Source organism: Lepisma saccharinum, chromosome 1 (genome assembly GCF_977018435.1).
Source record: "Lepisma saccharinum chromosome 1, izLepSacc3.1, whole genome shotgun sequence".
Taxonomy (NCBI): domain Eukaryota; kingdom Metazoa; phylum Arthropoda; class Insecta; order Zygentoma; family Lepismatidae; genus Lepisma; species Lepisma saccharinum.
Genome location: NC_139229.1, coordinates 36958706 through 36974771, shown reverse-complemented (window position 1 = coordinate 36974771; position 16066 = coordinate 36958706). Strand labels below are relative to the sequence as shown.

The window sequence follows — 16066 nt, the reverse complement described above, 5'->3', positions numbered from 1 at the left end:
AGTTGCATAATATGTTGCGTAATGGTATCTTTATCATATCCTACTTACTAATATTACATTTCCACTTTCTCCAGCCGGTTCTCTTTCTACTGTAACCTACTAAAGAGACTTGAATAATGAGATCGTTTACAAACCATTAATAATATCTTCTTGATTAAAACTATTCCATCTCTTTGCTTGAGTAGAATTCAAACCAGTGGCAAGCGCGCTTCAGAAATTTGGCAAATGGCAATTGTTTATCTTTGAAATGCAGCAGCATAAGTACTAAGTCTCATATTTTATCATGTGAAGAATAATTACAGGACAGCTTGCAACACTTTTTTCTTTGTACAGGAATGACAGTCTAAATTGTGTGTACTTTGCCAGTAACAGCCCCTCCTCCTTGATAACTGTCGCCTTACTATCGATAGGATTTGGTTCGATTCCGCAAAACGCCTTATCTGAGCTTCAAGTGGGCCCAAATCGACACTTGTTTTTGCCCCTTGGACAAAATCCAGATAATTTCACAAATTGGTTAAATATAAGGCTATCTGTTTCCTCAGGTCGACCATTCTACGCCTTATGATAACAGACTACCAACAAGTAATCAAAACTCTACGATTGTGCACATCCTCCCATTTATTTAGCGAGCTAATTCTAAATAAGATAGCCATATCTATCTATCCACGTTTACGTATAACTGGGATCTTACTCCAATTTATTTTTTACGGAGGTTCAGGGGGTCCCATTTCCCCGAAAGACTTAAACCAAGTACAAAAAATTAAATAATGAAGATATACATGTTTACCATTTGTTGTATAATCGAGAGTTACTTATTTCAGCTGAAATTATTATATTGGGATCATACAGCTTTGAATGACTGTACGAAGAAGATTTATGCACAGTGTTAACCAGAAACTTTACTTTCGTTAAGGGGATCCTCTTTTGTTATTCAATGAATTCAATTAATATTCAATTCTTTATCTTTTTGACATTAATTTCCTTGCCAGGGCAGTTGTTTTATACAAATTTTGGCGATATTAACTACACGTAAGCTAGATAATGAATACGTGCTGTATTATTACACAGTCTTTTTACCTATTCATGTAATAATACAATATTATTTGATTTTCATATTATGAATAGACCTATAAATTATATTAACGTATTAAACATTCATATTATTATTTCTGGTTAATGCTTCTTACCATTGTTCGTCGTTCCATTGTCGCAGGCATAACATTGTATATAGTACGTCTCTAATAGCGTCGTGGTAACGCTGTTGCCTTGTAATCAAGGGGCCCCAGGTTCGATCGCCGGTGGAGGCACAATGGACCCACTTTAAACGGTAGGTCCAGTCCCCATTAGCTAGTCTAATGATAAAATGTACTTAAAACAAGGCTGTAAACAGTGTGTACACAAAACTATGACAGTGTCGGGTAACTTGATGTTGCCCCACTATTCCAACATATAAACTGCGGGAAGAAAAAGTAGGCGGAAGATACTAGCGAGAGAGGGAAAAAAATCTTTCCTCTTCTCTCCCCGAATGTCGCAAATATGGGATCTCCCAGAAAAGTGGAAAGGGCTGCTATGCCATTCTCGACAAAAAGAAGTTTCAACGAAAACTCTCTCTAAGGCTCTTTCGTACAGAAAAAGTAAATCTCGACTACTAAAAGAAAAAGGAGGAAAAAATGGGGGGCGTAGAGGGGGAAGGGGAGAGAAAAAAAACTTTGTATTTACTTTTAGCGGACGTGTTCCTTGTAACAATTATTCTTGAATGCCCGGCGCACTCAATATCTACCGCCATCTTTTCTCCCAGAACATGAATTTCCAATTTTAGTCATAGCATATTTACAAGGCTACGGGTGGGGCCCAAACGGAAGAAGGATAGTGCAATTCAAATTCTCCATGTTTTATTGATTGCAGAAAAACCGTTCTTCTATCCCCTCCCACTTTCTCTTCCATTTCTCCTCTCTCCCCCCTCCGTCCCTCTATTTCCCTCCCGTTCTTCCATAGGATCCATCTGTCTTTGAAGGAAAACATGGATAATTTGATTCCTGGGATGTCTGTTCCCATTGTTTAGAGCATCCATCAGCCTGGGCCCTGCCAGTTGTTTGAAATAACTCGGCGAGGAGAAGGGGAAAAAATTGAATTGTTTCCACAGTAGAACAAAGCATAAGGAGGATTGAAGAGACATCCCATTTAGCTCGTATACTTAATACTAAACTTTTGATAACCTCCGTCCTAGCGTTTTCTGCAGGGGATGAGATTGGAGCGAGGAACTTTGTCTAGTTTTCATTTTTTTTCTTTAAGTGCCCGCCGACCGTGATATAACTTGTTTTTTTTTGTGTTTTTTTTTTAATATTTTCATTACAACACTAATTGCAATAGTCTTGTGGGAAACAAGCCGGCTTTGGGTGGGTGTGCGGCCTGGAGCGTACAATATAAGCCTATTTTCAGCGGCTGAAAAAATCAGATTTTTTATTTTTGACCCCTATAGTATTATAATTAATAAACAATTAATTTAGACATTTCTTATTACTTAAAGGTGAAAACCAAGAATTATAGGAAGTTAATGATAGTTTCATTTCCGATGTGCCACTGGCGTCACGTTTAATTACAAAACTGGATGTATTCAATATCAAACTATTTTTTTACGTATGAAAGCGGCAATTTTAAATCTTATCCAATAACATTCTCTATCATAATTCTCTTTTTATTACCTTTCATTCAACTTTGACGCTAGTGAATTCACATGATTTCAAATAAAATAGTATTTCCCCCTTGATTTCTTTCTATAATTAAACTACTGTAGTAGTGCATAATAATTATTTTTCATTGAAATATTTTAACACTATTTTTATGCATACTTTCTTTACAATATGATTGCAGTAATTTTGACTACTTTAGGTATGTCAAAGCAATGCACGAAGTCCACTGATACTGGTTATGCGACACACTAAACAGATGAAAAAGTAAACAATGAATGGTCTCAAAACGTAATGTCCACAGCATTATGCCGACCTCCGTGGCGGAATGGTTAGCAAAGCGCGCTACGAACCCAGAGGTCCCGGCCTGGTCATGGGTGTTCTTTGCGAGTGTCCCTTCGTCAATTTCATATCATCATTCATCTTCACGATTAGCCAAAAGTGGCAGAAAAGCGAAGTAAAACAAACCAAACCAATTAACAAATCCAGAGCATTACACTGTGAGGTATATCTTCTTCGATTCCATATAATCCTCATTCGACCTCGACGTCACGATGAACGAAAAGAGAAGCGTCGCAAAATATTACCAAAATCAAATACAAAAATGCTCAAGTTTCTTTACCGGACGAGACCAGAATGAGCGAAAGTACGTTTCTATGCGTAATCCAGCAAACAGTGTGGATCCCACTTTAAACTGTACGTCCAGTCCCGATTAGCCTTTCTGTGCATAAAGTGAACTTAAAACAACAATTCATTGGTTCATTCCAGCAAACAATGTAAATATTCTAAAATGTGCGTGAACTATCAAAGGTACAGAACCATTTATCTGCTTGACGCTTACCGAAAAGAAATCCACCACAATCAACAGAACACGAGAATAAAAAGTATTCCATTAGTGGCTAAATACACTTCGAATAGCAGAAGTTTTCCCCCCTCGTTCTCAATGAAAGCATCTGTAATATTTAGGACATGCTACAAGCAATCCTCGATGATCCACCGGAACAATTAAGGCTGATAAATGATCCATCAGCTGGTTATCCAGCGCAATTGATGGAGCTCAACTCCCAAGTGGCGTAGGATTAATAAACACGGGCGCACGTTTCGTTCTAAATACAAGTGGGGAATTATTTAAATTGTAAGCGTTCTGTACAAATCTACTTGATGTGACCTCTTCTGCTTATAACCGGTGCTCGAAGTCAGGTGGGAGGGGGGGGGGGGAGCCAAGAAAATTGTGTAAGCCATCCCCCCAGCTAGGATAATTTTTGTGAAATATCCCCTACCTAGGATTTTTCACGTCCAGCAATGCTCATAACCGATGTGTGTCTTGTACCGGTAAATGGCCCGTTATATTATCCTCTTGAAACAAATACATTGTGTGTTGTTTATAATATCGATCTCAACACTTTTGTTTACTTCAAAGTCAAATCCAATTCGAAACGTCATCCGTTCCCGAAAGTCCCTAATCCACCGGTGCTCTTAACTAGAAATAGTCTTTTCTACTGGCTTTACTAACTCTCTTCTGAGTTAGGCTCTTTTTTTTGTTCACAAATTCTCTACTGAATGTTGAGATGCCAATCAGTGTAGACATTCGATAGCGTGACATGTCCCTTCCTGCACACTGACCTGGCTTCAAGGTTTGGTCATGCCCTTCGTTACATCACCTCATCAAATGCTTAAGAACACCAAACCTAACGTACCTATTTCTATTCTCTATACATTGTAAGAACGAAGTTAGTGAAAACAAAACCATGTGACTTTTGAGATACACAGGGTGTCCCAAAAGTCTCCATACATAGGGAAATACGCAGTTGATGTTTCTTTTGTGAGTGGTGATATGCACAGTTCCCGAACCATTGGATCGGGAGAGGGCCTCCCCTTGATTTTTACCTGTCGGGACATCGTCTACCAGGAGAAAATCACGGATATGCTTCATCTGAAAGCTCGCATCATCGACGCCTGCAATCATGTGAGCCAGATATCTTGCTACATGTTCGGCATAATTGGCGCGAACGTATTGATCTGTGTCTTGATACGTGATGGCCACCATATTGAGAACATTCTGTAACACAACTGACTAAAGTCGTTTTCTATGTGTATGAAGACTTTTGGGACACCCTATAGTTCCTTTGCTATGTGTTAGTTCTGGTGGTGTCTGCAGCTCGCAATATAAGGTCCCACAACTTCAATATAGCACCTATGAATAATGGTATGACATGCACTATATTTCTACGCGCAAGATTCCTGCACAACTCCCATTGGAATAACCATAATTTCTTACAAGCCACGTGTAGTTGTTTACATTAACTTCATTCCTACAACGGACAGATAATAGTCTGTTCACATTTTGTTTGTGACGTCACGAACCGAAGGTTGGGGCTTGTTTGTGCGGGAAGTGAAACAGGTATACCGTGATTGAAGGACACTGACTTGTAGGAACATGACAATATTGTCAGGTAAAATAGAAATGAAATGGAACGTCTCTAATTTTTTTGTGTTGCTTCTTTTCAGGCCAGTATCGGCGTATGCGCTCTTCTTCCGTGACACTCAGGCGGCCATCAAGGGCCAGAACCCGAACGCAAGCTTCGGTGAGGTGTCAAAGATCGTTGCTTCCATGTGGGACGCTTTGGATGCCGAACACAAGAATGTAAGTACACTCGTTTTTAGTAATATCAATTCGTTTTCATCCGTCGAACTTCGCTTTATGCAGTCACCAGTCTTTGCAGCACCGTGTACTGCTTCGCTGCACCCACTCGCATTCTCCCCTGGTCGTGCTCCAGGTGTTTCCCGGGATAGAGCATAGTGAGAAATGTTAAACATGTCATAGAAAAGTCAATATTTAACAACTCTTAGTTTTTGTCAGCAAGAACCAATCAACCGTGGATACTGCATTCAGTAAACTATAGGCTGCAATGCATGATACCAGTTTTTTCTTCAAACCCCACTAGGGCCGATAATGAAAACAAGAAGTTTCTGAAACGTTACCTGTTATAAAACATTCAGTGTGCTGTTCATAAATTGAGAAAATACTCGAAAAATCGAAGTAAAATAAGTCATTTCAGTTCAATCAATCGAGGGTGAATTGGCGAAAATTCCTAGACCTGTAATCACCGATTGCGTTTTACTTGCGCAGAACTTTTGCAGTTTACGAAATTCGCCACCGCGCGCGCGTCTATCGTTCGCCGAGAAATTGACGTTTCGTTTTCCGTTTTCTTACTCGCCAAAAAAGAATTTCGGAAGCTATTTTTATAGAATGTTTACGCGGGGGGGAAAGTGGCGTCAATCGCTAGCGATCAATCTCGACAACTGTCAAACAAACCGGCAATAAAAAATTAAAGAAAACAGATGGCCTACCCATCGGAAACGTAGAAAGGTTCAAAAATAGATACAAGAAATGTTACAAGGTAATTAAAGGCTGAATGACCTACACTTGGACAAAACATGTCGTCTGGGAAAACATTATTTGGATTTGCACACACACGAGAGCTTGTTGCTCCGGAAAAAGAGGCAAAGGGGCCGCCTTTTCCTGCGTGAGAGAGTTGGCTTAAATTCAGAATTCGTTATCTCTGTGTTCCAGTTGTCCCGGAAAAAAATAATAAACGTCTGTGTGTGTGGAAAAACAGTCTGCAAAATTTTTCATGGCCGGCGAAGTAAAGAAAAAATCTAAACCAGCAGTCTCATTATTTTGAATAGGAGGATATTCAGGAGAAAAATGATGTGATGATCGATGCCCAAAATGTTCGCAAAATGACAGTCTAAAACCTTGCGATCTGCTATTCGTAGTGTTTGTGGATTTATCCTGAGGCTCTGTCCGAAAGGTACAAAGTACATACTTGACGGAAGTGACGTCACCTAGACAGTTCGAAAGCTCCCAAGAAGACAAGTACGCAAGTGCACAGCTCGCAGTACAGATGGTTGCTGACAGCGGCGGCGCCAGGATCAAGGGATGCTGAGGGAGTGCGATGCTGAAAATAAGGAAAACCATGAAACAGGCATGCAACCTTTCAAAACTGGGGAGCAAAGTGCTAAAACGGGGGGGGGGGGGGGCAAGAACAGTTTTTCTTTCCCTTAGTAGATAAGGTTCAGCATAGTGCGGAGGTAACTGCTCCTCTAATCGCCGCCACTGATTAACAAAAAATACTGACAAATGAAATTGTATGTGTGAAATATAATAACTTTAGATTGACATTCATTTTCCAGGCAGGCTGTGCACCCCTTGCCTTCCCCATGAACTTACATGATGATATGTATTAAGTCTTATATGATACTCCCAAGAAAGTGGTCGTACAGTGTAAACATTCAGATACACGTTGCAGTATTGTTGAACTAGATACTGAAATAAAAAAAAATGAAATTATCCTTGTCTTTAAAAACACTTTTTTTTAAAAAAAACTTTTTCGATGTAACCGATGGAGGTACCAAATATACATTGTACATTCCGTCCGCCACTTCAGGACAAAACGCGAAGTGCACAGCAACTTCGTCTTCGTTAAAATTTCTTTGTGAACATTGGGTCTCTTTCTAACGGGTTTTGAAAAAGCCTGAAATGGTACGTTGACTAGACATGTGAACAAATACACAAAACGCATTAACAAGAAAACTGCCCTTCACATTACAACTCGCGTCGCGTTAAAATAATTTCCCGAGCACAACTTAGACCTCCCCGATGGCGCAGTTGTAGCGTCGTCGTCTTGTAATCAAGGTGCCCCGAGTTCGATTCCCGGTTGAGGCACATAGTGGTTCGGATCCCACTTTAAACTGTAGGTCCAGTCCGGATTAACCTTACTGTGCATAAAATGGACTTAAAACACGAAATCAATCCAATCCGAGCACGGTGATACCTTGAAAGTAGCTGAATTTTTTGCTCCAGAGTGTGAGGAAGAACAAATAGGCGGAAAATAACAGTTTTCGAAAACCACAAACAGACCACTTGAAACAAAGGAAGAAAAAATTCATAACAATAATGCTGACGAAAGAAAAAAAAACGGCCGCTGCTTCATAGAGGCTGCCACCAGTACAGGAAAGTAATGTATATCGGCATCTTCTTCAGTGCTTGCCTGATGCATACAATAATAACGGTCTTACTTCAGTACCTAACATTCGACGCTCGATATGACGACATGACATAATATGACTCTCTAAGGGTTAGTGTTTTCAGTTGAACGTAGGGGTGCTGAAGGGGGTGCGGAAGAAAATCAAGGGGTGCGCAAGCACTCCCTGGCGCCGCCCCTGGTTGCTGACTAGGTCACGTGATTTTCGTACTGGTTGTTCATTTGTTTAAAATCACCGAGGTATAAAGCCAGTAAGTTGTTGGTTAAAGTTCTTGTAATGTGTGGAAATGTATGTGTACGAACATTTGAAAATGCTATGTGATTTCTATGGTGAAAAACAAGTGTTTAAAACGCGGGGAAAACAACTGAGTACTCAGTTTTATCGATACAGGTATCTGAGGTGGGGGTTGGGGGTCTACCCCTGGAATCCAATAGTAATTGAATGTTGATGGAATAGATGTGTTTCTCTTACCAGTAACAACATTTTCTTCCCAGAATACCGTGTAGGAATATGCAGCGTGTCCACGCGAGACAATATTAAATTAGACCCTAGTCCAAAATAATTATAAACACGTTACTTATTTTTAAAAAAATGTTGTTGAAACACAATGGGCTAGTCTGGATGAGAAGCAAAGTTCATTTGAGAGAATCTTACCATGAGGTAATAGCCTTGCGTAAATTTAAGATTTTTCAATTACTGCTGTCTCTGATACTTGATTTCATGATGTATTATGTAATGGAAATTCGTAGTATTGACAACATGTAATTATCCAAACGTAATTAATTAAATTGTCATTTAAATACAGTGAATATCACTCACAGAGGTGACAAACTTTGTGCCTTTTCTACCCTTTACTCATGCAGCCATGCAGAACAGTTTCATGGTTGCCATTGTCCTATATATATTTTTTTCCTGTCGGATAGTTAGCCAAAGGCGATAATACACCACAGAGGCACCGTTTAACCCGTCCCTCCATACATCATATAGATACGTATAGCGACCTACGAATTGTCTTGCACTTTCTGTTTATTTCTGTACCGGTTCTGTACGTTTTGTGCAAAAGTTTTTACACTACAGGGGGCGTGAGTAGTCTCCCTCTACTGAACTAAAAATTTTGTCGTTTTCCAACAGAAAATAAGAAATATCAGTGCCAACAGTGGATTTGAAGCGTGTGTGTGTGTACAGGATAGGAAATTTCGTTTTATCGACACCACGACTGCGAGATAGACGTTGCCAAGATAACTTGGCTGTCTTGATGTTCTCTACACGTTGTGAAAGTTCGTCGGTATTTCATGACGACACCCTGTACATTGTTTCAGTTGGAGTCCACTTTATGCACAGGTAGACTCATCGGGACTGAGCCTAGTTTAAAGTAGGATTGTGCGCATTGTGCCTCCATCGGATATCGAACCCGGGACCCCTTGGTTACAAGACGTTACCAAAACGTGGAATGGCTCACGACACACCTACATCTTGAATACTGAGGGTCGTGATTGCATTAGTGGTTTAAAGTAGCCATTTAAATGTTCCTCCATTTTTACTTTTTAAAATATGGCATAGGTTGTTTCCGGGAGACATGTCTACTTTGTCTCTCCTATGAATTCTCTAGGTGCCAACAATCGAAGGAAGATCATGGTTTGCCGTTTGCGACGGCCAAAACACTACTGGCGAGCACGTAGTACGTTTTCGGTGTTACATGGATCACCTTAGTTGTCAATATTATTCGTAACCACAGTGGAGTTCGAAATCAGTTTCCTGCAACAGAGCGTTGAATTCCTTACACAAAAATTGTTTGCCTGATCAAAATAATGTTTTTTTTTTCCCGTGGTGAAATGTCGCAGGGCCAGTCCACCGAAAATGCACTCCATGTGTAGATATGGTTAGCAGGAGGTAGCACGGCACCGTTTGATTGCTTTCCATGCTGTGTTTGTATTCTGTGCGAGAAACTCTTTTCCCATCGCCAGAATAAACAAGCCTGCTGGATTTACAAATGCGTTCGGATCTTATTGATTTTTCTGCTTCTCTCTCTCTCTCTCTCCCTCCATCCCTCCTCGCTCCTCTGCATTCAATTTCTGAAGAATAATGCTCGGAGGTGATGCAATCGCTTCGTGAATATTTTAGATGGTTTCAAGTCGCGCTCTAACTGTACGCTTCGCAAAAAGAGGAAAGCGAACTGGGAAATGCAATTGAGCTGTGCTGCCATCTATACTAGTGTTTGTGAAACTACCACACGGACGCGAGAGTTCGCTAGCGACGCATTTTTTTTCACTACGGTCTCTTCTCCGTACCGCATGCCGCAAGACGTGCAAGTAGCGCGAAGTAGGCAAGGTCAACGGTAAGTTCGAAATGAATAACTTGTTACTGTTCATCGTTACTCTAGTTTGTATTATCCAGCGACACACTGCACGTAACGATGGATTTCTGCTAAATCTATTTGCACTAGTTTTCTGTTCAATAAAATGCCGACCAGTAAGTAATGTTTTGGTTTGACAATAAACATCACATTCTCTGTAACATTATTTGCGTCAGCAAAGGATTTTCAGAAAATTTCTGATTTTTCGAAAAACCGCTGATGATCCAAATATTGTTCATATTTTCTTCTAGAGCATTCAAGTGAATCAGCGTGTGATTTGCTTTTGCTGATATCTAGATGTCTGCGATAGTATCCTGAGCCTGTTTCTGACAAATTTCTAGGCAAAAAGAAAGTAAACCACGCTTAGTGTGTGCTCTAGAATGAATTATTTCTTACTTAGCGTCCATTTCACCCATCTTGAGAGCATAGGGCCTTGATGAAGGCCTTCTCTCTCACGTTATCGGATTCTGCCATATCGCCGGCTGAATACTGTTTTGTCTATGTCCATCTGCACTAACTCTTCTGATTGAAGTTGGATTTATATGGATTTTGATCACACTACACGATTTGCGCAAATATTTTATTAATGTTGATAATTCACACCACTTGACATCCAGATGCGTCGCTTCGAAAGGTGACGCATTAACATGTATGGAACACGATAACATCATCAACTCACTTCGGACGAAAAAACGTCATCAACTCACTTCGGACGAAAAGTGGAGATACGACAAAAGAGTATTCATCCGGCGATATGTTTAGTCTCCATCCAGCCGCTTCCCGGTCTCTCTTCAGGTATTTCTCCCTCTTCGCCTTGTACTTTTTAGGTTCCAATCGAAAGCCATTTTTGCTATATTTTGACTAAATTGTCCATTTTGGGTATATGATTTGTTTCTGCACTTTTCCTTGATTTGTTTTTACCCATAGCTCCTCGTTAGTTATTGCTTCTGACCATCTATTTCCTAAGATTTAAACACCTGTTTATGTATACTTGCATTAGGTTCTTGTAGTTTGAGTTTCATTTCATGTTTCACATCCATGGAATAAGATATAATTTACATTTGTGCTGAATAATCTAATTTTTCGTTTTGAAAGCCATCTTTGTAGTTGTCAGTGTCGACGAATGCATATTCTGGGTTCCACATCCTCTTGACTCTCCTGATGTGGAAACTGCTACCTGTGTAGACATTTTTAAAGAAAATTCTTAGATGCACTTGTCTCTAGTTTTTAATTTAGTTTCATCCTTGTTGTTAATCCTAATTCCCTTTGTCGTCTTTATATTTTTATCTTGCAGACCCATTCCTGTAATTTACTTTGGGTCTCTAAATCTGTAAGCTAGTAGACGTACAGTGGGATCCATAAGTATTGCTCAGCAAATTACCCATGACTATTTTCGTTGGTTTTTATCTTCATCGTACGTATTTTTAAGAACTGTATTTTTGCGTATACTGGTTCAGAGGTTGTAAGGAAGCAGATTGTTTGGTGTTTTGTGTCAGTCCTTGAAGCTATCATTGCATAAACAAATGGAGTAAACGTGGTGATGGACAATTTGCTTGGTAACACTTATGGATCCCACTGTATATCTGTAAAATGTAGGTCTTATAATGCTCTTGTCATATCCCATTGAATTCCTTTCCCTATGGCTTCGTGTTACCTCCATAACCTCGTCTAGAACCAAAACAAACATTAATAGAGACAGAAGACAGTCTTGTCTTACAACACACAAAAGGCTCTGGCGTCTTACCTGCGCAAAACTCAGCAGCAGAAGTAGTTTAATACGACTTCTGGATAAGTTATAAATAATCCTTTTTGGCAGCTTACCCAGTCTCTTCCATATTCTATCCACTGAATCAAATGCCTTCGCAAAATCGCTCCGACTAGATACAGAGAGCTATTTCATTCCCATGGTTGCTCCGTTATGATCCTAACAATATTTTTTAGATTTGTGCACGACCTCCATGTTCTAAATCCATGCCATTCATATCATTTATGTTAATTGCTGTTGTGTTCTATCTACTGCGTTCAATCCTGCCCAGTATAATAGGACATAAACAAATACTAAGCTTTCGGGGATCAAATTAGATTTACGTACCTTGTAAGGTTGCAAGATTTGCGCAAGGTAACTTTTTCTCAATTTTTTTTTAACCTGATATGGTCTCAGCTTGTGTTTTAGGGTTTGAATTACAAACACCTCTTCACTACGTATACTTAGCACGCGCTGTGGTAAACAATTATTCAGTTCGAAGGAGGGAAGGTAGTTGGTTGAATCTAGGATAGTTAACTTAGACAAGGCTTGTCCCTTTCACCTGTGTTTATATCAAAGTAGTTGCATGTTTCAGACGTCTCTGCATCTTGGCTTTGTTCAGCTTGACTGCCGAGTCACGCTTGGCGGATTCCTGGACTGCAGTGAACTTGATGCGCTGCATTATGTCGACAAGGTCACTCAACAAAGTACCAGAAAACATGGTGGAAATAGTCGCATTTCAGACTGCCGGCAACAGAAATTGATTGTCACAAAAAAAAATTAAAACCATTTTTTCTACATGAAGTTTTACTTGAGTATACACTTTCCTTATTTAATGTTGTATACCATTCGATCCGTAAAAGATTTAAAGAAACTAGGAAGGGCCATTCCATCTGCAAATCGATGTGCACAGTCAGGTATTAAAACCCAAACGAAAGCCCTAATAGATGGCGCACGTTGAGTTACTAACGCCTTATCGAAATTACGTGAGTAATTGTAACGTTACTTCATTATTTTGTGTTACCTTGATAAATTCGTAAATGGAGGATTAATTTGCCAGGACAAAATATGCCTTGAGGTGGTTGAAACTTGTGCATGCAGTGGCGTGCCCAGGATTTTTGCCAATCAATGCCTTGTGGGAACAAAAAGTACCAACAAGTACGTAACGAGTATCGTGTGAGGCGAAAACTAGTAGGTGAGCAAGTACCACACAACTAGTCCAAGTCCAACTGGAAAATCTGGCAGGAAATCGAGCCTCCTGTGATTCAAGCATAAATATTAATATACATGAATACCAACATTCAGAAACGCTTTTCCTTACCAAACCCACAGATTAGTGCTACATGACCAAACGTTCGCAATTAGAACACGGTCTCGCCAAAACCAGTCGGGCAGCCATCATTCCTAGCCCGGTAGTCAGTCCAGCACCAACAAGGCAATTAGGAAATCTAGCTCAGTGTGATTCAGTCTTTATTCTCATTGCAAGAATATTACACATTTGCTCGAACAACCACCCGCCACCCAGCGGAGAAAATGGTGAACGGTGTTGAAGGTGCGTAGCGATTCGCTGATGGAACTTGCTCGTCTGTAGTCTAGCTTCCATCTTGCCGTAACACTGGAGATTGACAGACATACAAAATAACTGCAGTTAGAAGCAATCCATGCTAGTAAAGCATGCACAATGATTAAAAAATGAAGTAAAAGGGAAAGAAAAATACTCTTTATTATCTTTAATGGAGTGTCTTAAGAAACTCAATTTTAATTACGGCATTCGTTCTATTTTAACAAGCAATTTGTTTCTCATCTTTGTATTTGATAACAGTTTGTGGTATTGCTCTCGGTCGAAGAGAATAGCCGTCGTATGTGTTTTTGATTGAACGTTGGCACGAAAATGTCGTGCAAATACGCGCTTACATGTAGCACAGTGAAGGAAAGTACTCCGTATTTCCCTCCACTGCATCCTGTTCTCAGGAGACGTCTATTAATAATCATTATCTCTCTCTCTCCGGTGCAGGGTTTCGTATACTTTAATAACCCTGCCTTTGTCTGCATTTGAAGTTTGAGTTTTGCTGTGACGAAGATATATGGTGGATAATTCTGCAGCTCTTGCCACACGACAGACAGCTGTTGAAGCTGTTCCAGGCTTCAAAACAAAGCTGTTATTAGCGATAATTGCGTACAAGGAATTATTACTGTTGTATAGGGATGGGTATGAGACCATTGCTTTCACTCTGTGCTGGTCGTAACAGCGTGTAATATTTGTTCAACCAGTTTGTTAACCATGTTCGCTGCTGTTTTGAAAGTACAGTGCACTTCAACTGTTCGAAATTCCAAAGAAGAATTAAACTGTCGTCTTTGAAAGAAAAAAAGTTATATTTGATGAGAAGAAAACTACATTCTATTGTTCATATGAAGCGTTCATGTTATTGATATTACTTTTACTGAGTAGTCCTCTGATGTGATGACTCACGTCATCATCGAGGGAGTCTGCTACTGCCAGGTACTGCCATTTAGTGGCGCCATTACCGGACACTATTGGTACTAGTCGCTTCAAGAGATGAAAGCTAGGCCTGCCTGTATGTGCAATAGCAACAGTAAATAGTTGAATCGGCATGGCTTTAAAAAATGTGTACTGGTGCATGGATGAAGTACTTTAATTTTGTTTTGATTGATAACTTGAGATTACTGTGTAAGTACTATGGATGCTCGAACTTATTTATAGGCAAACTTTAGTTATATATTTCTTATGAATGCATTTACATGCATATCAGTTGTCGCGATCAATCGCTGCAAAATTGGACTCCGGTGCCCCTTTCTACACCCTCGATTTCAGGCACATTTTAAATATTTTCGTGAAAATATTTAGTTCTCATAACAAACAGTGTTTGTAAATAGCGCGGAAGTTAATTTTTTAGATCTACGTGCTACGAAACATACGTTTTTTTATAAAATTAAAATTCCTTGCGTAACGTCAAAAAGGTTTTTCAGAGTTTCTATGATGGCGGATGATAGATTCATGTCACAGGCGCACGTCTGAATTTTTTCTTTTTCTTATGATTGACTTGTGTAATGGGAACATCTGCGATTGCGATATGTTATTTGTGTGATATATTGACGGATTGGACATTTCAGACATTGCATTTAATTTATGAGACTTCAGAAATTGGAATTCATTATTTCTTTTTGGCAACTGCAGGCCGTAAAGGGGAGGGTTGTATTTTCTAAATGACTTGTGGGATGGGATAATTTGAGACTTCTTATTTTTATGATGGGAAGGGAGTGGAGGGTGTTATTCTGTGGAAAAGGACAACAAGGACTTTCAACGTAGGAGTTAATTCATTTTTGGACTTACAAATTTAACTTTAACAGGCAATTCAGTGCCTGGCCTTGGTAAAAAGAGGTAAGTTACCTTCTTAGGTTTAATTTTACTCTTCATTTTTGGTATCTTCATGTGTCAATGCGGAAAACAGTGAGAAATAGTGTTGGGGCAAGTGACTCCTGCCAATTTTTAACATGCCTTTAAAGGGACTCTATAGATAAAGGCGGGGCCGCGGTAGCGGTAGGGGGCGGTAGGTCAATTACCCCAGGGGCGGAGCCCGGAATCGGTGGGAAATTTGGACTCAACAATTTCAAACGGCTGTACATTCGTAAATACTTGTTACCGCGCTCCAAATTTTTGTTCTTCATAATTAGCATCACATAATCTTCATAAAAAAAACAACTCCGAAATCGAGGGTGTAGAATGGGGTACCGGACCCGAAAATTGTATGCGGTCGTCTTTACTGCCAAGATTTTTAAAAATGATAGCTGGTACGTTTTAAAAAATGTGTGTAACCAGTGTCGTGTTTAGAATTATACTTTGACAGTTGGGCTTCTCTTACTTTCAATTCCATCATGCATAGAACACACATCAGAACGGCTAAAATAGGGAACAACATTTTGTACAGCCATTCAAAATCACAGTTTTGGACGAACCAGACGGTAAAGCAACAATGACAGAAAAGTTTGTATTCTTGCATACATTATTTGTGTCATATTAAAGCAATCTTCTTGGTAACATTTAATCAGGCATAGTGAGTAAGAGACATTGGCTTGAAGCAGGGCGTGCAATGGAAGGAATGATTCGAATAGTACATAAATATAATGGTATGGTCAGCAGCGAACTATGAACTCTGCTTCCTATATTCAAAGCATTGCTGAATACTGAAGATCCCCATGAAGTGCGTCAGAAAT

General features: G+C 39.7%; 1 protein-coding gene across 8 annotated transcripts in view; it reads left to right on the top strand.

Moving 5' to 3' along the window:
* LOC145994646 (TOX high mobility group box family member 4-like) overlaps positions 1 to 16066 on the top strand; it is an 855605-nt gene that overhangs the window by 821062 nt on the left and 18477 nt on the right. For all 8 annotated transcript variants that reach the window (XM_083130798.1, XM_083130789.1, XM_083130816.1 and 5 more), the window contains one exon: positions 5196 to 5331. In XM_083130798.1, coding sequence (XP_082986924.1) covers positions 5196 to 5331 — 136 coding nt within the window. The remainder of the gene's footprint in view (positions 1 to 5195; positions 5332 to 16066) is intronic.